Consider the following 27444-nt stretch of genomic DNA (forward strand, 5'->3'; position numbering starts at 1 on the left):
CCTCACATAACCTTAACTACATTTAAAAAGGGGCCAATTACAGCATCTAGTCTTTCAAATAGCAGCATCTCTCCTTTGACTTTATTGGCGTGTTCTGCCAGGAAAGAGGTAGCCCACTCAAATGGGGCAACTGAGGAAGATTTAATGAAGGGACTATTTACAAAGGAATAGGAAGTGTTAAGGTAGACTTACAGGGTATGATGGTTTAGTACCTGGGCTAGTGAAAGTTAAGAGCCGTAAAGTTGATGGAGGGAGAAACATTTAGTGGAATGAAAGAAAAGTATTTAATAGCTATAAGCAAATGCCACTCCATAGGAACTGTGGCTTTCATTAGAGGTAAGGAGACAACTTGAGGCAATACAGAGGATGGAATCTGGTGGAATAAATACCTTCATCTCTCTGTCTCTTCACTTGCCCTTTTTTTCTTTTCTTTTGTGTGTCCCATCGCCTCATTGGCAAAGGCCAAAAAGAAGCCAATAAGGCAGGGGGCCACCAATGCAGCCCACCTATGGGTATAAAGCAGGTTAAAGCAGGACAAAGGGGATCTTGGGGAACAGATTGAAAAGATCCTGTACATCTCCTTAACTTCTAGTTCAAAGTCACGAGATGTGCGAAGTTGTTGGTCTCTCCTCCTTCTGAGAATCTCATTTAAAATGATAGGAAAGGAATTTTCAAAGCCCTAATTCCTTCTCAAAAACAAAAGGAGAGGACCATTAGTGGAGGGGAGATCTTTATGGATGACAGAACACTAATGGGTAAGACCAAAAAGTAGAGAAATTGATGACACGACATTGGGAGCCATGACCTAATGTAGCAGGAAGGTGGGTGGTGGCAGGGAGAAAGCTCCTCTACCCAAGAGGACTATGCCAAGTTGTGGTGACTGGTCTGATGGAGGACAGGAGTGAGGGGTAGGACTTAAAAAAATATGGATTATTAAGTAACCAGTAGAGGCATAAAAATAGCAACATCATTATCAAAGATTGAAAGATGGTACAAAGTAAATTGGCAATTACTGCAGAAAGTCAATACATAATGTCTGAAGTTCATAAATCAAGAAGTAATGACATAAGCATAGTATTTATAGATTTGGAGGTAACCATAGAAAAATTAAATACAGAAGCAGTTGAAAGTGTTCCTTCTGAAAAGGAAGACAGAGAGTAAGGAAGCTTTCATAGTGGGTGAGTTGCTTCTCACTGTGAGTCTTCTAGTATTCATGATTTTTTTTAAATGCATATATAATTTTAATAAATTCTTATTTCATTGTGCTGGCTTTCTGTAAGTTAACATCTTGATATGGGTAGGTCCATTATTTGTACCAAACCTACCAGTTGATTCCATCTTTGCCTACACTGTCTTTTCTCTCCATTCTTTAAAACCCTCACTGTACTCCTCCCTCTCTCCCACCTCCCCATGTGCTCACACCCAGAGCCATACTCACATACCTTCCTTCTGAGTGTAGTTAATTACATGTCTGTCTTTGTAAATAAATGCCTTGCATTCTTACATCTCAGTGCCTTTCTTCAAAGTGTTTCCCTGGCCTGAATGGTTTCATTCATATATATATGCATATATATGATTTCATTCATATATATATGCATATATATGATTTCATTCATATATATATGCATATATATGATTTCATTCATATATATATGCATATATATGATTTCATTCATATATATATGCATATATATGATTTCATTCATATATATATATATATATATATATGATTTTTTTCTATTTAACCATCAAGGCCCTCAAAGCAGATAAAAATCTGTCTACTTCATGAACCCTCTTTGGTTGCCAAATTCTAAAATGATTTCTGTTTCTTCTATACCCACCTAACCCTGTGTCACTCTCTGACACTGCTCACACTGCAATGTCTTCTAACTAGTTGTGTATATGTCTGCCCCTTTTCTTCTTGCTTAATTGTAAGTTCTGTAGGTCAGAGATTTGTGTCTGTATTTATAGTGCCAATAGTCTATCTTCCACATAGTAATTGAAATAGTTGCTAAGCACTTTAATGATAATTGATTTTTGTTGTTGATGTTGATTCAGAAGGCATCTAAAGATTGTGAAATGAGTGCCTCAACACATTAAAGTGAACATCAATTGTTTTTTTTTGTTGATGTTCCTATTAATACTTCTACTTCTCAGCAAAACCCTGAAGTAAACAATATTTTGTTCTTTCCCAATTTTAGTGCCTCTTCCCTAAATTCCAATTATATACATATGGTTATAAGGTTATGAGGTTATAGAGAATAAGAAATCTAATAAACTAATATCCATAAATTGGTTACTAATATATTAATTATTATAGGTGTGTTTTGTTTGCACTATAAAAAGTGGCCTGGATGGAGAAATCCCTTACTCAAGAGACTGAGTTGCTAATAATAAAACACCAGTGATTTCAGCTGTTGTTTGGAGATCAAAGAGGGCTTCTGGGGCCCCTCTGATCATGTCAAAAAACTTTCATGCCATTGGTAAGGTAGATTATAATTAAACATATTAAGACAGTGAGAAATAATTATATTTGAAATTACCATTGTTAAGTATTGTGTGTTTATTTCATAAAAGTAAGATGGAGTGTTCACTCCTGGTCTTTGCTTGTTATTTTCATTCCCAGGTTGACTTTCCACATGTGCTTACTTTATCTGTCTCTCAGTTGCTACCTGGATTTTGATCTGCATCAACATAAAAGGGCAGTATTTAATTTTCTTTTTCGTTTACTTCAGGAAATGCCACAATAAAACAGTCTCGATACAGAATCATCATCCAAGAAGCAGCCAATGGAGGCCAGGAATGCCCAGATACCTTATATGAGGAGAGAGAGTGTGAAGATGTCTCCTTGTGTCCTATATATCGGTAAGTAGTTATCTTTTAAAATTATCATTAGACCTACTACAAATTATAACCTATTTTCTTTCATATAATATACGGTCGTTTGGTGAAAAATAAGAAGTAAGAGGGGATCTGGGATTTACATATCTTCAAATACTTTAATATTCTTACCCTCTTATCTGGAACATATTTGGGAGGAGTAGAGAATATGAAAGTCTAATTAACAGAGGGGAAAGGAAGCATGTTTGACTGTAAGTGAGCTGCTTGACTTATGCCACCAAGCAATCCATTTTCAGGATCGTGTTCGAAAGAGGTTCAGGATGAGGTTGTTACGGTTGTTATCTGGGGGCTGGGAGAAGGAATACACACACCACACACACACACACACACACACACACGCGCGCGCGCGCGCAGGAGGCAACTTACCTTCATTCTATTATTCTCATCCTAACATCTTTAGTCAAGAATTAAGAGCAAATTTGTACTCCCTTGTTTATTTTAATTAAAAATGTTTTTGGCTCTCAATTTTTGTGATACACAGTTTCAGAAACCATTCAATTAGAAAAAAAAAAGTTTAACTTACGGATAAAATTTTTTATTACAAAAAGAAGATGAATAACTTTTAAACTATGTATGTTCCCTGTATATTCCCTCTTGGCAAATTAGTGATTACTATTTATAAAAATAATACTTGAGGTTTCTTTGCTTACTCACAAGCTTCCCCCCTTTTAACACCTGACAGTTTTAAATCTGATTGAAATGCTACTTTAAAGTGTATTGGGATTAAATTCAATCTCTGTGGGGTTTTACTGATTTGTGAAAATAATCCATGGTCTTAAAAAAAATATGGGTTTTATCAGCACACTTAAAAATGCCTTCAGCAAAAATGTCCCATGTTTCTGCTAATTATTTGAGAAACTAAAAGCTGTGAAATTCGAGGGCTAATTATTTGAGAGAATACAACTTATTTCCTTTTTTTTTTTAAAGAAGAAAGATATTGTTGAAGAAGTCTAAATTACTATTGATTTTATCATCCTGTACTTTCATTGTTTTTATCCGATGACCAGTTTTGGGAGGATGTAAATAAACACTGGGAACATGCCCAGACTCCTATTTTTTTCTCATTAACCACAGGGCCATTGTGGAAACACTGTCAATATTCATCCTTTTGTACAATGTCTAAATATTGAAACTTCTGAGCCCAGCAAGAGCTCTCAAGGAAAGTATCCAAATGAAAAAAAATAGCCAAATCAAATATTATTAGACGTTTTTATGAACCCAGGGTTGTTATAATCAGACAAAATCAAAAAACTATTAGTGGGATCTTCTATTTCTTTGTCCACTCATTTTACTCTCTCATTGCCTTTCAATTTAGCTACTTGTGTTTGAGCTAGTTGCTATCAATGACCTCCTGCCTTGTTCCCCAAAAATCAGTTCTACTGTGTATGAATTGGATCATTGTGCCATTTTTCCTGATGCGTAGTTCAAAATGTATCCAAGTTATCAGCATGAATCTCTGCTCCTTCATGAAACATCCTTGAATTTTGAGCAATGTAGTTCCAATTTAGATTTTGCTTTCCCCTTTATTGCTATGTTAGGGAGGAAGTTGTCTTAGGAAGTGAGTTAAGATAGGATTTTATCATTCTCTTCTGATTCTTCTTTCTGACTCCATTAAGGTGATATATTCACATGTTTACCAAATTAAAACAGAATCAAAATGCCTATTTAATCTGTCATGTGTATTTGAACTTCTCTCAATATATTCAGTAGATAAGACAGCATGGGCACCTTTATCCCTATGTAGAATTGGCAATAAGATGTTGCCAAGAGGATGTGGCTGAATATCCAGAGACAGGACTGGCAACTGGCCTGTCCTGACTTGCGCAGCCTGGGACAAATCATTTAACCTCTCTGAGCCTGGATTTATTATCCTAAAATTGAAAGTTTAATAAAGGAATTCCAAAAATTTCTTTCCTCCATTTCAGTCTATTCACCAAGGTAAAAGACATTGAACTCCTCAATCTCACTTTGGTCAAGAAAGCCTATGTAAACTCAATTTAAGGAAATTTAATGAATGAACGACATATTTTAGTTCAAAAGTTGGACTAAAATCCCTTACCTTTTGGCTTCTATATCTTGGATTCATGTGGAATGTGTCTGTTCATGTATAAAGTAAATTTATAACAATTTAAAATTAATAGATGATTTCTTTAAATGTAACAGGTTTCCTGTTTAGCTGTTTCCTGATTTTTTTTCCCCAACTCTTCAGCTATTCCCATTATGAAGGCCACTTGAATGAGGTCAATGATGTTTTGCTTCATGTTTCTCTTTCCTTTTTTGAAGTAGTTCTTTTATCAGAGGTATTGGCTCATATGAAAAGGGTTAAAATGTACTAAGTGAAAGAGCAGGATCTGTAGTTATACTTAGGGTTTGAATTTTCTGGAATGTTGTGAAGAGACAGATTTAAGGACACAAGTCATCATCTGCCCTGTGAGTCATAAAAAGAGAGTTTTGTTGACCTGAGAAAGAAAAGCCAGTAGAAAGTGAGAAGATTGCCTTTAAGATTGTATCCTCTGAGGACTAGAAATCATGGTATTTTATCAACGGCAGGTCCATTCCTCTTTCCTAAGATGAACTATCGGATAAGATAGGTCCATGGTGCCCGTTCTTTTACTCTATAACCTATTGAGATGTTTGATTTACTTCAGAAGACCTTGGGAACACCTTATAAATGGAAGCAGCGGATTAAGTGTGAAGGTTTGTACCTCAAGCTTATAAAAATTTTGAAGCAGAAGATTAATGTGAAGTTTGTACCTCAAGCTTACGGATGTTCAAACCTTGATTCTCTAACACACCAATGGGACATAGGGATTTTCTCACTCTCTTTTTTTTCTTGTATTTTTTTTTTGAAACAATTTTAAGTGCATAAAGAACTAGACCCTCTAGACTGATCTATGCCTCTAATGTTTATTATTGCCACTTTCTATATTAACCAAAGTTTATGTGCAAAATATCCAAATTCAGTTTTTTCTCATTAGCCACAGGACCAATTCAAAAACATTGAATTAGTGCCTAAATCATGAATCTGGGGTAGAATGGACTATTGTCATTCTAGTGCTTGCCAAGGCTTGGTTTTATGACATTGGTTTCACATCCAGTTTTATTGAATTGCTGTCTTTATGTTTTTTTGAACTTGAAACATATCTAAGTATTTCTTCTGCATGTTGATCACAGTGAAGTTTCTAGTCCATTGTTTTTGGTAATCACAGGTGGAAGCTACAGAAATGGAGCCCTTGCATCTTAGTGCCAGAGTCTGTCCGGCAGGGAATAATGGGCAGCAGTGAAGCCTGTGGAAAGGGGTTACAAACAAGAGGTAAGATGATTTTTACATAGTTTTTTATTAATACATAAGTTAATATTATGTAACTCGTATGTGTTGCTTATTTGTATACTTGAATTAATTGTGATATTATTGGCTTGAATTATTTATATTTATTGATGTTGAATATAAATAGATTTTGGCATAATTAACATTTTATATTAGATTAACTGTAACCAGTTAGTGTACCTAAGGACTAAAGAAATATAAGCAAATTCTGTTCTCAGTCATAGCATACACCAATGCTCATATTCCAAATACATATTAGATATTACCTGGTATCTGTGAATGAAGGTTATATCAAGATTAAATTCAACTGTCTGTATACTTTAGATTTTTTGGTGCTAATTAAATATTTGTTGATGAATGAAAGAATAACTGAATGAATTGACTAATCTTAATGATCATAGGATCTTGCTTAAATATAATTGTCATATACATACTCATATCTCATATGTCAAATGCATACAAAGGAAGTATTAAAATTTCTGGAAGACATATGAATAAGCTTCTGGACCTGAGTAGAACTTCCTTTTATCATCAATGTCTAGAAGGTGTGGGAAATCTCTGAAAAGTACTCAGAGAATCATCAGACTGCTCACTTTTCTATTTCATTCATAATCTAGGTGCCAATTATATGAAGCTTGATATGAAGCGCATTTTTCTCCAAATCTGACCACTTTGTCACTAAAGGGATGTATGTGGCAAAATTAGACCTTGTAGAATCAATCAAAGTATACTGGTTTCATAATTAATGTTCTTTTACAAGGCATATTTAGAATTAAGTTTCTTGTTTTGTTACATAGGTCATCCTTTGGAAATAATACCACTGTCAAAAAATTGGTAGATGAAATTGATTGGTCAGGTAGTTTGATTTAAGACTTCTGTGGGGATCTACAGTGACTTTGTGTAAATTATAAGAATGAATCACTTTCTTAAGACATTTTACTTTTATATATCACTAAATTATTGTAATAATATGATATTGTTATTTTAAGATTTTTGCCTACTTTCTGCTGAGAAATTGTTACAGAATATCCAAATCACCAATATCTACTCCATGGATGGAGCCCTATTAAAAAGTGGCAACTCTATGTAGTGTACAGTTTAAATAGCACCTTGAATTTGTTACTCTATGATACTACAATACTAAACAAAATCATTTAGTAAATTCTGCAAGGATATTGTTTGTAAATGATGTAGAATTATCACATAAAAAGCAAGATATTTCATATTTTCTAGAATATGAAATCTCCTTGGATTTCAATTTAAATGAACATTTCTAGCTGGATGCCTGATAGTCCTTTAGATTAGGCAATGAACTTTCTCTAAATTTGATACCAGCATTAGAACAATCCTGGTGTTTAGTTGATGGGCAAGTTGCACTTTTAGCATAGTAGGATGGGTCTTCAATTTTAGGATTATGGAGGAAAGACATTTCTACCTCCATCTTTTCTTTAAATTAAGAACCAAAAAGGAAAATACAAAACAATAAGACTAAATACATCTCCAGTGAGATCAATCTCCTTTAAAAATCACTCCAAAGAACAAGGAATACAGTAAGCTTACTTTCAGGTAAATTAGGAGCCATCAGTAACCTACATCATAATATATAAATTTGGAAAGTAAATGGAGATATGGTAAAGTACTTTGCAGAACAAGATTACAACAAAGTGTTGGCAAGGGTGAAGGTGTGGGAGCTGGAGGGAAATAAAATGATATATCCTGGACAACTCCAGGAAGAAACCACATTCTCCACGTTCTGCAGAAGGAAGTGTGCAAGTGTGTGTGTGTGTGTATTGGGAGTTGAGGATAAAAACTGGAGCTCTGAAAGTCTGAAAGAGCAGCAAAGTTCTTCCTTGTTTAAGTTCCTCACTTTTCACTCTACTGAGTCAGATTTCTACCTTTTCTTTTTCTTGTGGGAGCATGGAGATGTATTCTCTGGGAAACAGAGAGGTTTTAGACTCTGGACAATAAGCAGAGGTGGGTGGAGATGCAGGGCTAGACTGAAATCAGGTGGATCAAAGGAATGTCTGAATAAGGAATTATGAGACTATGATTTCCTCTGAACATTAAACTGCTAAGAGTTGAAGATAGAGAAATGAGAATATAAAGGGGAGAAAAGTACCAAAGAAATAATACTAGAAAAAATACTCATTAAGGAGCCGAAATGATTAAATAAGACCCATATCAAGGCTTGTCATTGTGATATTTCAGACCACATGGGGTAAAGTCATTACCCTAAAGGCTTCCAGAGTAAACAGCATGATCTCTCACCCAGAGTTCTTGAATAAGATTATAGGACTTTTCACATCAACTGGAAAGTGGAAGGAAATAGAGCAATAGCTTCTAAATGTGAAATGTGAATATTTTCAACCAAGAAGTCCATATTAAATTATCATTCAGTTATTAGGATAACATGAAAATGTTTGCAGAAAACAAAATCTCCAAAAGCTTACCTTCAAAGCATCCTGTGTCGAGAAGTAAATAGGGTATATGCCTCATCAAAGATGAATAAATCAGGATGCACACTGGATATCCTCCCCAGAAGAGAGGACATTGGCATTCCTAGGAAGAAAGAGAAGGGAAATTCATGGACCACTGCTGTTCACAGGCCTCGAGTTGTTCACTAGGCTCATGTGGTGAGAGCAGGAGACCTATAAAGTGTCAGGAGGGGTGTCTTAACATAAACAATAGAAAGAATAGAGGATTTGTCAGGTTTGACCTGGACAATTGCACTGAGAAGCATTTCATAGGTATAAAAGCACTTATCCAGATTCATAGAAATGCCTGCAAATAAAAGTGAAAGAATTTCAGGAAATACAAAATGTTGTAGATAGAAGGTATAGTTACAATATACTTTTTCAGCTTACCTATAAAGAATATATTGTCATAAAAGCAAAAACATTAAATTATGGATTTAAGCAAAGAATGTGATTCAACAGTATTGAGAGTTTAGTGAAGGGACCTGGGGGGTGTTGTCCTCAAAAAGACAACAGTAGAAAACACCTATCATTAAGGAATTGGCTAATGGAGGTATATGGATATATTTTTAGAAACATTAAGTACCCATTAGAAGAAACTGTAGAACAGTAAAAAATAATTGACTCAAAGTGAGGAGTCGGGTAATTACTTGTTTTATCATTATTCAAGTTTCAATGCTATGAATATGTACTACTTTGGTAAAAATTTATTTTTTAACATAATCTGGCCAGGTGTGATGGTTCACACCTGTAATCTCAGCACTTTGGAAGTCTGAGGTGAGAGGATTCCGTAAGCTCAAGAGTTCAAGACCAGCCTGGATAATATGGCAAGACCCTGTGTCTATGAAAATAGAAATTTTTAAAAAATGAGCCAGACATGGTAATGTATGCCTGTAGTCCCAGCTACTCAGAAGGCTGAGGTGGGAGTATCGTTCGAACCTGGGCAGCTGAGGCTACAGTGAGCTGTGATCATGCCACTGCATTTCAGCCTGGGTGACAGAATAAGACCGTGGCTCAAACAATAATAATAATGCAATGAAGTGATCTATTCAATGTTCTAAGGGATTATTTAAGTAAATGCATTGTAAAATGCTGAAAAAGCTAGGTCCAGGAAGGAAATTTAGGTGAGGGAAGGGAGGAGGAGGGACCTGCCTGTTTTATACCGTATGAAGAAGCTTCTGCGGTCAGCATTTTTTGCTTGTTTAAACAGATACGGTCTTGTTTCTTCACGCATATTAATAGGATGGATTGTGGTTCCTAAAAATACATGTCCCCATGCTAATCATCATAACCTGCACATATGACTTTATTTGCAAAAAGGATCTTTGTAGATGTAATTAATTCAAGGATTTAAAGCCTTTATCAATTTGGAAAAGTTTATTTTGTCTTTGAGTTATTTGTATCCCAGAGGGAGTTTGAACTTAGACCATAAAGTCATGGGAAGGCCAGCTTGAGGTTATACATTCTCGTGAAGGATTCTCCTCTCTTGCTATCCAATGCTATGCTTTAGAATTGCAAGTTGTCTTGCCAAAACCTTGTGCCTAGCAAGTTTATTTCTATCTAGTTCATCCCTAAACACTAAGGGTGAGTGTTAGTTGCCATTGCTTCTAGTGTGGGAATTTTATAAGATTCTCCATAGCCAACCTCATATTTTTTTTCCTTCTGTGCATTATGAATCCATAAAAGTAAACCTGGGATCTTCAAGATTTAATAGAAACCCTTGGGATGAAATTTGTCTTTCTTGTTTACCTTGCAGGGTCTCATACTTTCACTTTGTTTTGGGTGTTATGGATTCCTTACTTTCAGACCAGCCCAGCAATACATTCAGAAAATATATATATTATCGTATGCTTTAGTCTTTTTCATTTGAAAGGATATTTCAGGATTTGTGTGCCATTAGACTGCCAGAAACAGAAGTACCACTTGTTTTGTTTCATTGTGCGTTGGTTGCTGACCTGTTTAATTGGTTCATGTTAAGATTTCATTCGTATAATAATTTTTCAGTTAAAAAATAAGAAAAACAAGAAGGTAGAAAAGCACATAGAGTTATAACTGTAGTTAAACGTCTACACCATCTCCAGGAAGATGGGCATTTTGAGTTTCATTGTCCTAGTTGTCTCCTACTTCAAGGAGACCCAAGTATTCTTTCTGCCCAGAGTCTTGTGCTTTATCAGAATAATTTTTTTAACGGTGACTTATATTTTATGGCAAATAAAAGTATAAGAGGAAGAAATTTAAACATAATAATACGTTTTGTAGAAACTGCTCTTAAAATGCTATAACTTTAGTACTAAAAAAAGAGAGAGAGAAAAGTCAAGATGCTGTCATTTCTATAAGTGGAGTGTATTTCGCTAGGGACTGATTTTTTGTTTTGCTATCCACAGTAACTATTTTAAAGCTGACTTAATGGACTTTCCAGTATTTTTCTTTTGTACAGAACTTTCTGGTCATTTATCAGCCCGTGAGTATACTCTGTCAGCGACAGACTTGACATTATGGCCCTGTAATGGATACAGAGTAGGTACTGGAGATCGAAATCATCTTGTCTATGATATCGTTGACTCTTTTGAACTATCTGTAGTCTTTTTTGGTTTATTTTCACTGAACAGTGTTTAGGTGGACCAAAAGAGTCAGATCTCTAAACTCTGTCAAATCTTTTTGTTCTTTTTAAATTAGTTTTTGTCACAGTTTTCTTACACAATAGTTTTGATGGAGATTCTGTATGCTTTTCTTTGCATTCAGGGAACCCCTTTAAAGTAAAGATGTTTTTCTGGGGAAAAAAAATGAGCAAAATAATTCGCTTTCAACATTAGTTGTGGATTACCTTTAGTTTTTGCTTGTTTGTTTGTTTGTTGTGAATGGAATTAGAAATCAGAAGAAGTTAAATAATGGAGATCTAAAGTCTTAATTATACAGCAATAATACCTGGTATTTAAAAATGAAAATCCGTAAGAAACATATATTTGTGTGTGTTTACCATTTTTGCCTGATATGCTTTATTTAACATAACATTTCATAATCTACTCTTTCACTAAGGCTTGCAATATGTGATTGAATCATTAAGAATTGATTTATGGCCAGGCGCAGTGGCTCCCGCCTGTAATCACAGCACTCTGAGAGGCTGAGGCAGGTGGATTGCCTGAAGTCAGGAGTTCGAGACCAGTCTGACCAACATGGTGAAACCCCATCTATACTAAAAATACAGAAATTAGCTGGGTGTGGTGGTCAGTGCCTGTAATCCCAACTACTCGGAAGGCTAAGGCAGAAGAATCTCTAGAACCTGGGAGGCAGAAGTTGCAGTGAGCTAAGATCTCAAAAAAAAAAAAAAAAAGATTAATTTGTATGATTTTCCAACACTATGTATAACATAAAGTATATATTTATATAAAACAAAGGCAAGTAAGTTGATTGCATGAGTTGGATTCAGAGAAAACTATTTGTGTTGTGTATCTGAGTAGTCTTATTTTCTGATTAAAAGTGTTCTCCTCAGTATGGTATCTTCATGGAGAGAAGGTTAAAGATATTACCCACCATCAGCTCATCATCCAACTTTTGTCTGGAAAATACATAGAAATATAGCAAAACACACACTCTAAAATAAAGATGTTATTATAGTCTACCAAATGTCAAGACAGCCAATCAGCTTGTTGTGTTCTTCTTTCTGATGCCAGGTATCCTTGTATTTTAGGAGACAAAGGATACCTCTGGAACAATGGACTTTCATTCTCCAAATGGAAGAATCATAGTCACTTAACCTTCGAGCTGCAGTTTTATTTTCTGCCATAGTCATCTACCTACATCACAAGGAAAAAGTCATTTCAGTTCATTCAGAAAGCAAAGCACATATATAGGTTTGAACTATGACTGAACAATAGTAAGAAAATAGAGATAGTCACAGCCATTTTTATTTTTAGTATGGGAGGAGGAGGAGGATAAAGGTTTTCTGGGAAAGAAAGTAATTTCTTCCATTTACTTCAAGGCTTGGACAAAAATGCCTTATCCACGAGCTGTGGGTATTTCCAGTAGGGGATACGGAGCAACAGTAACCTAGCCCAGGTGCCCCTTCCACAAATGTAACTGTATTCTAAGAGGGCAAAGCCAATTGGCAGTGTTTTCTTGTGGACTTGAAGAAGAGAGGACTTGAACTCAGTCCAAATCAACATATCAAAGTTGCCGATATAGGCAACAAGAAAATACTTATCTAACCACACTATTTTTAATAACTTTTGTGAGATAGTTTTTAATAACTGTGTTCATAGCATAGAAAAAAATGATTATACCCCAATATTTTTGTATTAAGGATTATTCTTGGGGAGAACTCTGCCATGAACACCAGAGTAAAATATTGGAAGACATAATATTCTTTATTGATTTATCTAATTAATTACCACCTGATATGAAATGACAGGTTATAAATATTTTAAGGAACCTAAAAAATCTCTCCTAAATATTATGATTTTTAGGTGGTAAAAAGAGAGGAAGATCAGGTTAAAATGTAGAAATTAGACAGTGTAGGGCAACTTTCTAAATTAAAATATCTTCAGATTATAACAAAAGGATGTGTTTGATAACACCAGAGGCATTGGTTTTGAGAGTAAAGTGTTGGATTCACAGCAAAGATTGCATTTTAATCTAAGTGAATAATGATTCTGTGAGGTATTTTTCATTTTCTTTGCATGTTTTAGGGTAGGATTATATTTGTGACTTTTATGGTTGCTGCAGGTAGAATGTGCACACTTTTAAAAATTGGTGATAAATTAAAAATAAATATTAAAGGAGATGACCAACCTAAGGCAATGATGCTTTCGTAACACAGGATGAACTAAGTGCAGATTCAGAGATGCTGTCTTGGGCCAGCCTCCCATTTTTAACGTAATAAGCTATGATACAAAGAACAGAGTAGCCCCTTCTTCCACCTCCACCCACCCACATCCCAGCAGATATTTCATTGATAAAATGGTTGTTGGATGTGAAGATGGGTGGGTGGAGGGTAATTTTCTTTTTTTTAATTAGTGAATGCAGTCATTTGTAAGACTGGTAGTAAGAAATTTCTCTTCTAGCTACATGGTTCTCAGTCACAGAACTATCTTCCCTTCAGGAATGCTAATGTGAATTTCAAAGTCTACTGCAAACTGTGTAAATGTAATAGGATTATATGTCTCTTGTTCATGACTAAAATTCTCTCTCTTCAAATAGACGTGAATTCCCTGGCTTCCCTTAACACTTGGATTACTAAGATCAGGGTATTCATGTCTGTTTATCTCAGGTGCCATCTCAGGATTGCATCAGAAACATGTAATGTTTGTACCTTTTTTGTTTTCATTTCTAAGGAGAACAGAAGCACTAACACTCTTTCCAGGTAGCAATGAAAGAACAAGGAGACCGCCCTTGCTCTAGAGGCTCTAAAAACTAACAGAGGAGAGTCAAAACTCAGCCTCACCACTACTCGGAACGCAAACAAATACAAAAATTGTGAACAATGCCTCTTTATGCCAACCATGTTATGAAAAATTTACATTGTGAGAAAAACAAAATAAAAAACAAATCACTCTTTTAGCTGAGATGTATGGGGAATGAGAATTTAAAACCTACTAGAGTCTATTAAACTTAGCAAGCTCATAAAGTAATCTGCCTCATAGCAGGATATGAGAAGTAGGAACTGAAAATGGGAAAGCTGGGGGTTTTTGAAGACTTTGTAATTATGCCAGGAAGGGTTTTGAAAGCCTATACCAGAAGAATGACTTTAGGAATGGATTAGAAGGAGTATACATAAAAGGCATTTTAGGAAATAAAACAACGGGACTTAACAGCTAACTTTATGTACAGAGCACAGGATAGTGATGAGTTAAAATTTCAGACTCAGTGTGGTTTTAGGCCAATGAGAATAGGATAATATTGACATTAAAAAGTTGACATCAATAATTGACATAAAAATGCACACATGCAGAGCACACATATACAGTGAGAGAGGACTGAAATATGCAAGAATAGTTATTTCTAGAAACATTTTATATATATATAAATATATATATATGAATCATTTGTATAAAGGTTGAAGTTGATACCAGTTTCTACTGAAAGCACAGAGGGCAGGTACAGGCCTAAGACCTAGAGGCAAACCGGTGTGATGACAAGGATGCTCCTTCACTTGGAAATGCGAGGGACGTGACTCAAATCATAGTTGTTCCACTCACGACTTGAGTGTACTTGGTTGAACCACTTAACCTCTCAATATTCTTATCTATGAAGTGGATAATAATTCCAATTTTTTGATGCTTTTACCAGTGCTTATCGTTGCTTAGGAAATATTGATCTCTTTTTCTTTTTCAAATTTCGGAAGACAGCAATCCTTAGAAGGCAGGGAAAATGGAAGTATTACAAGACATGTTTTTTTTTTAAAGTAAGTGAGTGGAAATTAGTGGAGAGATTCATTGTTATATGAATACAAGGGTGAAGGGGGGAGTTTTTGTGACCAAATGATCTTCCTCTTAGAAATCCTCAATAAAAAAAGAAAGAAAGAAAGAAAAAAGAAATCCTCAGTAGAGTTAGCATATTGAAGGCTCTTAGATTGTGGCAATAAAGAAGTGTGTTACTTTTTTTTTCTTTTAAGTAACAGAGTTTTCTCTAACTCATTTACCTATGACTGTTTATCATGAAATAGCACCTAAGATCTTTATGCTATTTAAAAATGTGGATATGGTATCATAAAAATCACATGGGTCAATTTAAGAAAATATGTGTGTGGTATTGTCAAATGTTTGTAAAATAATTGTGTAAATAAAGACAGTAAAATGATTTGGCAATTGAGTGGATGCAGCTGAATATACAGACTCTAGTCTCAACAAAGTCATTGTATATTTTTTTAAATAATAATTTTGGGACCAAGGGCTAACAGCAAACAAATACTGAGTAGATGGCTTTACAAAATATTTGCCAAAGAAAACCAAGAAATAAGTAGCTTTAAAACTCGGGGTTCAAAGAGTGATGATAGGACCACCCTGTACAAATATGAAGAAAAAAGAGAAAAAAATAGTGGGGTAAATATATTGAAGGTGTTCGAGAAGGAGAAAATACTTGAGTAAGTATGATTTTTGGGTGAGGGGATATGATTGAATGAATGCATAAGGGAGTTCAGGATTTGGACAAGAAAATCCTTTTTTCTTTCTTCTAAACTCCAAGGGAAACTATCAGAACCGAGGTATAAGGGCAATGTGGAAGAAAGATAAAAGGCCTCTTTATAAAATGGCTCAATGTACGTAGAAACCTCTCTCCCGGTAGTTATGCGTGATCTTCTCATTTTAAATCCAGTAATTACTTTTCAGCCCCAAAGAGTTTTCTTTTTTTTCTTTTTCTTTTTTTTTTTTTTTTTAGATGGAGTCTCACTCTGTTGTCCAGGCTGTAGAGCCTACAACCTATGCCTCCCGGTTCAAGGGATTCTCCTGCCTCAGCCTCCCCAGTAACTGGGACTACAAGGTGTATGCCACCACACCCGGCTAATTTTTTTTGTATTTTTAGTAGAGAAAGGGTTTCACCTTATTAGCCAGGATGGTCTTAATCTCCTGACCTCGTGATCCGCCCGCCTGGGCCTCCCAAAGTGCTGGGATTACAGGCGTGAGCCACTGCGCCCGGCCTAAAGAGTTTTTTTTTTTTTTTTTTTTTTTTTTTTTCTGAGACTCCGTAACTCTACTCCTGTTTTGCAGTTTTCTCCTGGCGCTTACTCTGTCTCTCTACTGCTCAGATCCCCAAGTCGCTGAGCTCCGCTTCTCTTTCTCCACTGAAACCTTACATGGCATCATTCTTCAAGCTTCTCCTTTTGTGGTTTCCATCTTTAATGTCTCCCCAGATCATTCCAGCTCTGCCCAGGATTTAAGCTCTTTAGATAATCCCCAGGTCTTTATTTCAAGGGAAGTCTCCCTCTCAGTACCAGGCTTAGAATTTTCCCCTGCTGAACATCAGTCACCTTACAGACAATATAATGATCATTCAAATTCATTGTTTCTAAAAGTGAATCTATTTTCTCCTCCTGAGTTTTCAATCTTAAGGAGTTGCATCTCCATTGATCCATTAACAGAATCAGGCTTAGAATCCCGTCAGTTCCAACCTCATGAGGACTCTCCAGCCTATTCCCTTTTACTAGACCACTGTTGATAGCCACCTGAGAATTGTAGTAACATCCCACGGCTCTAGGTACATTTCTTACAAATCCATCACAATTATGAAGCAAAGGTCGTCTGTGTAGAGTAACTCGTATGATTATCTCAGTTACCTGCCCAATAATTTTCAGTGGCTGTCCTTTTCTATTCAAAGTCATTATTACCATGCACACTTTTATGTCTCTCATATTCCTCATCCACTAGCCATTAATCAGTCATTACCCATAATCTACAAACACTCATCAACTCTTGGCTTCTCCTTTAACCTGGAAATCTTCTCACCTTTCTTCACTTGTTGCGATCCTATATTCTGTCCTAGTCTCATCTCATGTATCTCTTTCTCCAAATAATTCCATTCTCCCAGTTGTAATTAAGCAATTCTCAGTATTCATTCCCTTCTTACTTATACTTTATGTTTAGGAATTATACCTTAAAGGTTTTCTTGTTGGATTTTTCAGCTCCCAAAATGCAGAAAGTGTACCTTATTCATCTTTATATCCCCAGTGCCCCAAATAGTGATATATTACACATTTAAAAGTTACTCCATAAATGTTTGCTCAATAAATATTAATCCATGTGCCATTATTGGAGGTTCAGAGGTTTGGGAAACTATGATGAACAAAAATACATGTAATGAATGTATGATTTTATTCTGGAAAGCCAAATGCAGAAATTATAACACATTAAAATTACTATAACAAAACACTTTTTCTGGGCTTAAATCAAGTAATGGAAAGGGGAACTGTGCTTATGAGAGTTTAATCTCCTAGAGAGTAGAGGCTCTATCAGCTTTACTGTGTGTGTGCATATTTTACAGATTCCTTCAAAAGTGTATTTCTAGTGAAATAAAAATGAGATGATGAGAAAATGCCATACAACCCAGTTCTCTGATGCTAGGATTATGAATCAAATTTATATAATTTCTCAGGTGCCACTCTATGAATTTACATGAGACTGAGAGAATTTTGTCCCTTACCTATAACAGAGTGGGCCAAAAATGTGGCTTCTCTTTCTCTTTCTTTAGAATAGTGCTTTTGAATCGGGGGTGAATTTTTCCCTCAAGGGACATTTGCAACATCTGAAGACATTTTCAATGATCACAACTAGGGGAGCAGAGGCTGTTACTAGAATAGTTCTGGCATAGCAATAGTGCTGAGATTCAGAAATGCTGCATCTGGAACCAGAAGGGGAGTGTTGGCTTCACTTCTCATGATTAAACAGATCTAATTTGAAAATATTTGTTCATTTTCAGGACTAATCAAAATGCTTCCCATACAAACAATATTTCTTACAGCTTGTGCTTATTGTTAATAACATAAGCTAACTGGTTTAACTGTGTGTATAGATAGAAATTAATTACAAATGCATTTTAATTTGAAGTAGTGCTAAATACTTTTTTACAGAATCATTTGTTTCTACATATGGGTCCAAGGCACTTCAGAATTTACAATTGGCTGGTGGATGGTGATGTGACAGTTGCAAAACTGCAAACTCACAATTCAATTCTGAAACACTTGTGTAGACTGAAAATTTGAGTACTGTGTCATCTTATTAGCAACTCCCCTTGGAAGCCTAGGTTTTGGAATGACATGTATGGCATAATTATACTTCAAAAAAAGAGCTGTTTATTATGTTTTAGAACCTGTTAAGTGTAGTTTGTATTGGTATTATTACAACAATCCAATCTACTGTTAACGTAGGTGGTCTCTAATAAGTACTTTTTCTTCCTTACATTACCAGGAAAATAATTTTGTCTACATGGTTGTTGTTATCTACTATATTAGATTATTTATTAGCTGATGCTAACTACCCATATTTGCTGGGCTTAAAAGATCCTCACCCTTTCTTTAACTCCCAACTGCAATTTTAGCATGCCAGTTATCTTCAATCACTCTAGACCACTTCTTCCTCATAACCCTGCTCTGCATTGGTCATGCCATGTATATCATAACTTCCTCATTAGTTATTTCATCTTATGGGTTAAATTTATACATTAATACTCCCTATCTTTACCAGTTACCTAGTCTGAACAGTGCATTTCCTTCTTTAGTTTGTGGAACTATGAATCAAACTGCATACCCTCTCCTTGCCATGGGATAGGTGGCATGATTTCCCAGCCATTGCCTATGGCACTTGTTTCCTGGATTTTGAATATTAAATTGAGTGGGCCCAGGTGGTACTTTTCGTCAAAACTTCTTGCTATTAAGAACCACTTTAGGGCGCACCCAAGATGGCCGAATAGGAAGAGCTCCAGCCTCCAGCTCCCAGCGTGAACAACACAGAAGACGTGTGATTTCTGCATTTTCAACTGAGGTACCGGGTTCGTCTCACTGGGGTGTGTCGGACAGTTGGCGCTGGTCCGTGGGTGCAGCCCGACCAGTGAGAGCTGAAGCAGGGCGAGGCATCACCTCACCTGGGAAGCGCAAGGGGGAAGGGAATTCCTTTTCCTAGCCAAAGGAAATTGAGACACACAACACCTGGAAAATTGGGTAACTCCCACCCTAATACTGCGCTTTACCACGTGTCTTAGCAAGTGACACACCAGGACATTATATCCCACACCTGGTCCAGAGGGTCCAATGCCCATGGAGCCTCCCTCATTGCTAGCAAAGCAGTCTGAGATCTAACTGCAAGGCGGCAGCGAGGCTGGGGGAGGGATGCCCGCCATTGCTGAGGCTTAAGTAGGTAAACAAAGCTGCCCGGGAAGCTTGAATTGAGTGGAGCCCACCACAGCTCAAGGAGGCCAGCCTGCCTCTGTAGACTCCTCCTCTGGGGACAGAGCATAGCTAAACAAAAAGCAGCAGAAACCTCAGCAGAGGTAAATGCCCCTGTCTGACAGCTTTGAAGAGAGCAGTGGATCTCCCAGCATGGACGTTGACATCTGAGAATGGACAGGCTGCCTGCTCAAGTGGGTCCCTGACCCCTGAGTAGCCTAACTGGGAGACATCCCCCAGTAGGTGTAGACCAACACCTCACACCTCACACGGTGGGGTACACCCCTGAGACGAACTTCCAGAGCAAGAATCAGACAGCAACACTCGCTATTCAGCAATATTCTATCTTCTGCAGCCTCTGCTGCTGATACACAGGAAAAAGGGTCTGGAGTGGACCTCAAGCAAACTCCAACAGACCTACAGCTGAGGGTCCTGACTGTTAGAAGGAAAACTAACAATCAGAAAGGACTCCCACACCAAAACCCCATCAGTACATCACCATCATCAAAGACCAAAGGCACATAAAACCACAAAGATGGGGAAGAAACAGTGCAGAAAAGCTGGAAATTCAAAAAATCAGAGCACATCTTCACCTCCAAAGGACTGCAGCTCATCACCAGCAACGGAACAAAGCTGGACAGAGAATGACTTTGATGAGTAGAGAGAAGAAGACTTCAGTCAATCAAACTTCTCAGAGCTAAAGGAGGAATTACATAACCAGTGCAAAGAAACTAAAAACCTTGAAAAAGAATGAATGAATGGATAACTAGAATAATCAATGCAGAGAAAACCTTAAAAGAACTGATAGAGATGAAAACCATAACACAAGAACTATATGACAAATGCACAAGCTTCAGTAACTGACTCAATCAACTGGAAGAAAGAGTATCAGCGATTGAAGATCAAATGAATGAAATGAAGTGAGAAGAGAAGTGTAGAGGAAAAAGAGTAAAAAGAAATGAACAAGGCCTCCAAGAAATATGGGATTATGTGAAAAGACAAAATCTATGTCTGATTGGGGTGCCTGAAAGTGACAGGAAAAATGGAATCAAGCTGGAAAACACTCTTCAGGATATCATACAGGAGAACTACCCCAACCTAGTAAGGCAGGCCAACATTCAACTTCAGGAAATATAGAGAACGCCACAAAGATACTCCTCGAGAAGACTAACTCCAAGACACATAATTGTCAGATTCGCCAAAGTTGAAATGAAGGAAAAAATGTTAAGGGCAGCCAGAGAGAAAGGTCGGGTTACACACAAAGGGAGGCCCATTAGACTAACAGCAGATCTCTCAGCAGAAACTCTCCAAGCCAGAAGAGAGTGGGGGCCGATATTCAACATTCTTAAAGAAAAGAATTTTCAACCCAGAATTTCATATCCAGTCAAACTAAGTTTCATAAGTGAAGGAGAAAAAAATCCTTTACAGACAAGTAAATGCTTAGAGATTTTGTCACCACCAGGCCTGCCCTACAAGACATCCAGAAGGAAGCACTAAACATGGAAAGGAACAACAGGTACCAGCCATTGCAAAAACATGTCACAATGTAAATTCCATCAATGCTAGGAAGAAACTGCATCAACTAGCGAGCAAAATAACCAGCTAATATCATAATGACAGGATCAAGTTCACACATAACAATATTAATGTTAAATGTAAATGGACTAAATGGTCCAATTAAAAGACACAGACTGGCACATTGAACAAAGAGTCAAGACCCATCAGTTTACTATATTCAGGAGACCCATCTCACATGCAGAGACACACATAGGCTCAAAATAAAGGGGTAGAGGAAGATCTACCAAGCAAATGGAAAACAAAAAAAAGCAGGGGTTGCAGTCCTAGTCTCTGATAAAACAGACTTTAAACCATCAAAGATCAAAAGAGACAAAGGCCATTACATAATGGTAAAGGGATCAATTCATCAGGAAGAGCTAACTATCCTGAATATATATGCATGCAATACAGGAGCACCCAGATTCATAAAGCAAGTCCTTAGAGACTTACAAAGAGACTTAGACTCCCATACAATAATAATGGGAGACTTTAACACCCCACTGTCAACATTAGACAGATCAACGAGACAGAAAGTTAACAAGGATATCCAGGAATTGAACTCAACTCTGCACCAAGTGGACCTAATAGACATCTACAGAACTCTGCAACCCAAATCAACAGAATATACATTCTTCTCAGCACCACATCACACTTACTCCAAAATTGACCACATAGTTGGAAGTAAAGCACTCCTCAGCAAATGTAAAAGAACAGAAATTATAACAAACTGTCTCTCAGACCACAGTGCAATCAAACTAGAACTCAGGACCAAGAAACTCAATCAAAACCACTCAACTACATGGAAACTGAACGACCTGCTCCTGAATGACTACTGGGTACTTAATGAAATGAAGGCAGAAATAAAGATGTTCTTTGAAACCAATGAGAACAAAGATACAATGTACCAGAATCTCTGAGACACATTTAAAGCAGTGGGTAGATGGAAATTTGTAGCACTAAATGCCCTCAGGAGAAAGCAGGAAGATCTAAAATTGACACCCTAACATCACAATTAAAAGAACTAAAGAAGCAAGAGCAAACACATTCAAAAGCTAGCAGAAGGCAAGAAATAACTAAGAGCAGAACTGAAGGGGATAGAGACACAAAAAACCCTCCAAAAACTCAATGAATCCAGGAGCTGGTTTTTTGAAAAGATCAACAAAATTGATAGACTGCTAGCAAGACTATAAAGAAGAAAAGAGAGAAGAATCAAATTGACGCAATAAAAAATGATAAAGGGGATATTACCACTGACCCCACCGAAATACAAACAACCATCAGAGAATACTATAAACACCTCTATGCAAATAAACTAGAAAACCTAGAAGAAATGGATAATTTCCTGGACACTTACACTCTCCCAAGACTAAACCAGGAAGAAGTTGAATCTCTGAATAGAACAATAGCAAGCTCTGAAATTGAGGCAATAATTAATAGCCTATCAACCAAAAAAGGTCCAGGACCAGAGAGATTCACAGCCGAATTCTACCAGGGGTACAAGGAGGAGTTGGTACCATTCCTTCTGAAACTATTCTAATCAATAGAAAAAGAGAGAATCCTCCCTAACTCATTTTATGAGGCCAACATCATTCTGATACCAAATCCTGACAGAGACACAACAAAAAAAAGAGAATTTTAGACCAATATCCCTGATGAACATCGATACAAAAATCCTCAATAAAATACTGGCAAACCGAATCCAGCAGCACATCAAAAACCTTTATCCACCACAATCAGGTCAGCTTCATCCCCAGGATGCAAGGCTGGTTCAATATATGCAAGTCAATAAACATAATCCAGCATATAAACAGAACCAAAGACAAAAACCACATGATTATCTCAATAGATGCAGAAAAGGCCTTTGACAAAATTCAACAGCCCTTCATGCTAAAAACTCTCAATAAATTCGATATGAATGGAACATATCTCAAAATAATAAGAGCTATTTATGACAAACCCACAGCCAATATCATACTGAATGGGCAAAAACTGGAAGCATTCCCTTTGAAAACTGGCACAAGACAGGGATGACTTCTCTCACCACTCCTATTCAGCATAGTGTTTGATGTTCTGTCTAGGGCAATCAGGCAAGAGAAAGCAATAAAGGGTATTCAGTTAGGAAAATAAGTCAAATTGTCCCTGTTTGCAGATTGTGCATTTAGAAAACACCGTCATCCCAGCCCAAAATCTCCTTAAGCTGATAAGCAACTTCAGCAAAGTCTCAGGATACAAAATCAATGTGCAAAAATCACAAGCATTCTTATACACCAGTAACAGACAAACACAGAGCCAAATCATGACTGAACTCCCATTCACAGTGGCTTCAAAGAGAATAAAATACCTAAGAATCCAGCTTACAAGGGATGTAAAAGACCTCTTCAAGGAGAACTACAAACCACTGCTCAGTGAAATAAAAGAGGACACAAACAAATGGAAAAACATACCATGCTCATGGATAGGAAGAATCAATATTGTGAAAATGGCCATACTGCCCAAGGTAATTTATAGATTCAATGCCATCCCTATTAAGCCACCAATGACTTTCTTCACAGAATTAGAAAAAACTGCTTTAAAGTTCATATGGAACCAAAAAAGAGCCCACATTGCCAAGACAATCCTAAGCCAAAAGAACAAAGCTGGAGGCATCATGCTATGTGAGTTCAAACTATATTACAAGGCTACAGTAACCAAAACAGCATGGTACTGGTACCAAAACAGAGATATAGACCAATGGAACAAAACAGAGCCCTCAGAAATAATACCACACATCTACAGCCATCTGATCTTTGACAAACCTGAGAAAGACAAGAAATGGGGAAAGGATTCCCTATTTAATAAATGTGCTGGGAAAATTGGCTAGCCACAAGTAGAAAGCTGAAACTGGATCCTTTCCTTACTCCTTATACAAAAATTAATTCAAGATGGATTAGAGACTTAAATGTTAGACCTAAAACCATAAAAACCCTAGAAGAAAACCTAGGTAATACCATTCAGGACATAGGCATGGGCAAGGACTTCATGTCTAAAACACCAAAAGCAATGGCAACAAAAGCCAAAATTGACAAATGGGATCTAATTAAACTAAAGAGCTTCTGCACAGCAAAAGAAACTACCATCAGAGTGAACAGGCAACCTACAGAATGGGAGAACATTTTTGCAATCTACTCATCTGACGAAGGGCTAATATCTAGAACCTATAAAGGACTCAATCAAATTTACAAGAAAAAACAACCCCATCAAAAAATGAGCAAAGGATATGAACAGACACTTCTCAAAAAAGACATTCATACAGCCAACAGACACATGAAAAATTGCTCATCATCACTGGTCATCAGAGAAATGCAAATCAAAACCACAATGAGATACCATCTCATACCAGTTAGAATGGGAATCATTAAAAAATCAGGAAACAACAGGTGCTGGAGAGGATGTGGAGAAATAGGAACACTTTTACACTGTTGGTGGGACTGTAAACTAGTCCAACCATTGTGGAAGACAGTGTGGCAATTCCTCAAGGATCTAGAACTAGAAATACCATTTGACCCAGCCATTCCATTACTGGGTATATACCCAAAGGATTATAAGTCATGCTGCTATAAAGACCTATGCACACATATGTTTATTGTGGCACTAGTCACAATAGCAAAACCTTGGAATCAACCCCAATGTCCATCAGTGACAGACTGGATTAAGAAAATGTGGCACATATACACCATGGAATACTATGCAGCCATAAAATAGGATGAGTTCGTGTCCTTTGTAGGGACATGGATGTAGCTGGAAACCATCATTCTCAACAAACTATTGCAAGAACAGAAAACCAAATACCGCATGTTTTCACTCATAGGTGGGAATTGAACAATGAGATCACTTGGACACAGGAAGGGGAACATCACACACCGGGTCCTATTGTGGGGAGGGGGGCAGGGAGGGATAACATTAGGAGATATACCTAATGTAAATGATGAGTTAATGGGTGCAGCACACCAACATGTCACATGTGTACATACCTAACAAACCTGCACATTGTGCACATGTACCCTAGAACTTAAAGTATAATTAAAAAAATGAACAACAACAACAAAAAGAACGCCTTAGTGTTTTGTTTTGCTTTGTTTTGTTTTTGAGATGGAGTCTCGCTCTGTGGCCCAGGCTGGAGTGTAGTGGCGAGATCTCAGCTCACTGCAAGCTCCGCCTCCCGAGTTCACACATTCTCCTGCCTCAGCCTCCCAAGTGGCTGGGACTACAGGCACCTGCCACCACGCCCAGCTAATTTTTTGTATTTTTGGTAGAGACGGGGTGTCACCATGCTAGCCAGGATGGTCTAACCTTGTGATCCGCCTGCCTCGGCCTCCCAAAGTGCTGGGATTACAGGCATGAACCACCGTGCCCGGCATAGTTTTGGCTTTTTACAGATAGTCGGTTTTTTTTTTTCTCTCTCTTTTTCTTTTGAGACATGATCTGTATCATCCAGGCTGGAGTGCAGAGGCACAATCCTGGCTCACTGCAGCCTCAACCTCCCAGGCTCAAGGGATTCTTTCACCTCAGCCTCCCAAGTAGCTGGGATGACAGGTGTGTGCCACCACTACCAATTAATTTTTGTATTTTGGGTAGAGACAGCTTTTGCCATGTTGCCCAGGATGGTCTCAAACTCCTGAGCTCAAGCAATTTACCTACCTTGGCCTCCCAAAGTGCTGGCATTCCATGGGCGACCTCTCATGCTGAGCCAGAGATAATTTATTCTCCTGTTCTGTGAAATACCTCATACCTTTTCTTTTTTCCTTTCTCTCTCTCTATTCCTATCTCTATCTTTCTATATCTTTTCTGTTAAGTTAACCAGAATTGGTTCTCTTAATTGTAATTTTAGAACTTTAACTGAGGTACCTCAATATTCCCAACTTGTTATTCCTGTATTCTATATTGAAAAGAATGGCATCATTGAAAAATTACTCTGGAATTTTCTCAATGTTTAAGCAATCATCTTTTATTAAACACAAGATCTTACAGGTTTTACCGTAAATCTATTCTCCTCTCTCCCTTGTTACTGCTGCCAATTTAGTTTAATACTTCATCATGGCCAGGTGCGGTGGCTCACGCCTGTAATCCCAGCACTTTGGGAGGCCAAGGTGGGCGGATCATGAGGTCAGGAGATCGAGACCATCCTGGCCAACATGGTGAAACCCCATCTCTACTAAAATAAAATACGAAAAAAAAAAAAATTAGCCAGGCATGGCGGTGGGCACCTGAAGTCCCAGCTACCCAGGAGGCTGAGGCAGGGGAGAATGGTGTGAATCCGGGAGGTGGAGCTTGCAGTTAGCTGAGATTGCACCACTGCACTCCAGCCTGGGCAACAGAGTGAGACTCTGTCTCAAAAAAAAAAATAAAATAAAAAATAAAAATACTTCATCATGTCACGTGGACTATTAATCTCCAAATCCCTGCCAATATTTCTAAATGATTTTTCAAACATTACTATCTCATTATGTAACTATGTCTTTAATATTTTTATACTGCCTTGAATACTTCTAAAACATGAAATATAGGGCTATATATGATCTACCCCCTGTATTTTATTTTGTAACTCACTTGGCCCTGCCCCTACAATACCTAATTCACCTTTACACTTAATTTTCTCCGAAAGGTCTGTCTTCCCTCTGCTATGGCTAAAGTCTTCACAGGGCTTTCAATAAACAGTTCTCTGCTCCCTTGGCATCCTTCTTTCATTCTTTTTTGGTGTTAACTCGTCTTTCTCTTTCCTATTAAATACCTGTGAGCAGCAATTGTCTTTCATTCATCTTTGTACACTCTACAGGGTAGTCCTGCCTTAGCTGAGGTTTTGCTTTCCATGGTTTCAGTTTCCTATGGTATGGTACAATAAGATATTTTGCAAGAGAAGGGGCTGGGTGCAGTGGCTCATGCCTGTAATCCTAGCACTTTCGGAGGCCAAGGCAGGTGGATCACCTGAGGTCAGGAGTTCGAGACCAGCCTGGCCAACATGGTGAAACCCTGTCTCTAATAAAAATACAAAAATTAGCGGGACGTGGTGGTGAGTGCCTGTAATCCCAGCTACTTGGGAGGCTGAGGCAGAAGAATCACTTGAACCCAGGAGGCAGAGGTTGCAGGAAGCTGAGATTATGCCACTGCACTCCAGCCTGGGTGACAAGAGTGAAACTCCATCTCAAAAAAAAAAAAAAAAAAAAAAAAAAAAAGAGGGAGAGACACTACATTCATGTAATTTTATTACCGTATATTATTAAAATTGTCCTATTTTATTGTTGTTAATTTCTTACTATGCTTAATCTATAAATTAGACTTTA

The 27444-nt window shown here is 37.3% G+C and overlaps 1 protein-coding gene across 3 annotated transcripts in view; it reads left to right on the top strand.

Annotated features, from left to right (window-relative positions):
* The window catches only part of THSD7B (thrombospondin type 1 domain containing 7B), a 907474-nt gene that overhangs the window by 495213 nt on the left and 384817 nt on the right, over positions 1-27444 (top strand). For all 3 annotated transcript variants that reach the window (XM_065525431.1, XM_074008583.1, XM_074008582.1), the window contains 2 exons: positions 2736-2865; positions 6111-6214. In XM_065525431.1, coding sequence (XP_065381503.1) covers positions 2736-2865; positions 6111-6214 — 234 coding nt within the window. The remainder of the gene's footprint in view (positions 1-2735; positions 2866-6110; positions 6215-27444) is intronic.

The sequence above is a fragment of the Macaca fascicularis genome, chromosome 12, assembly GCF_037993035.2.
Source record: "Macaca fascicularis isolate 582-1 chromosome 12, T2T-MFA8v1.1".
In the NCBI taxonomy this organism is placed as follows: domain Eukaryota; kingdom Metazoa; phylum Chordata; class Mammalia; order Primates; family Cercopithecidae; genus Macaca; species Macaca fascicularis.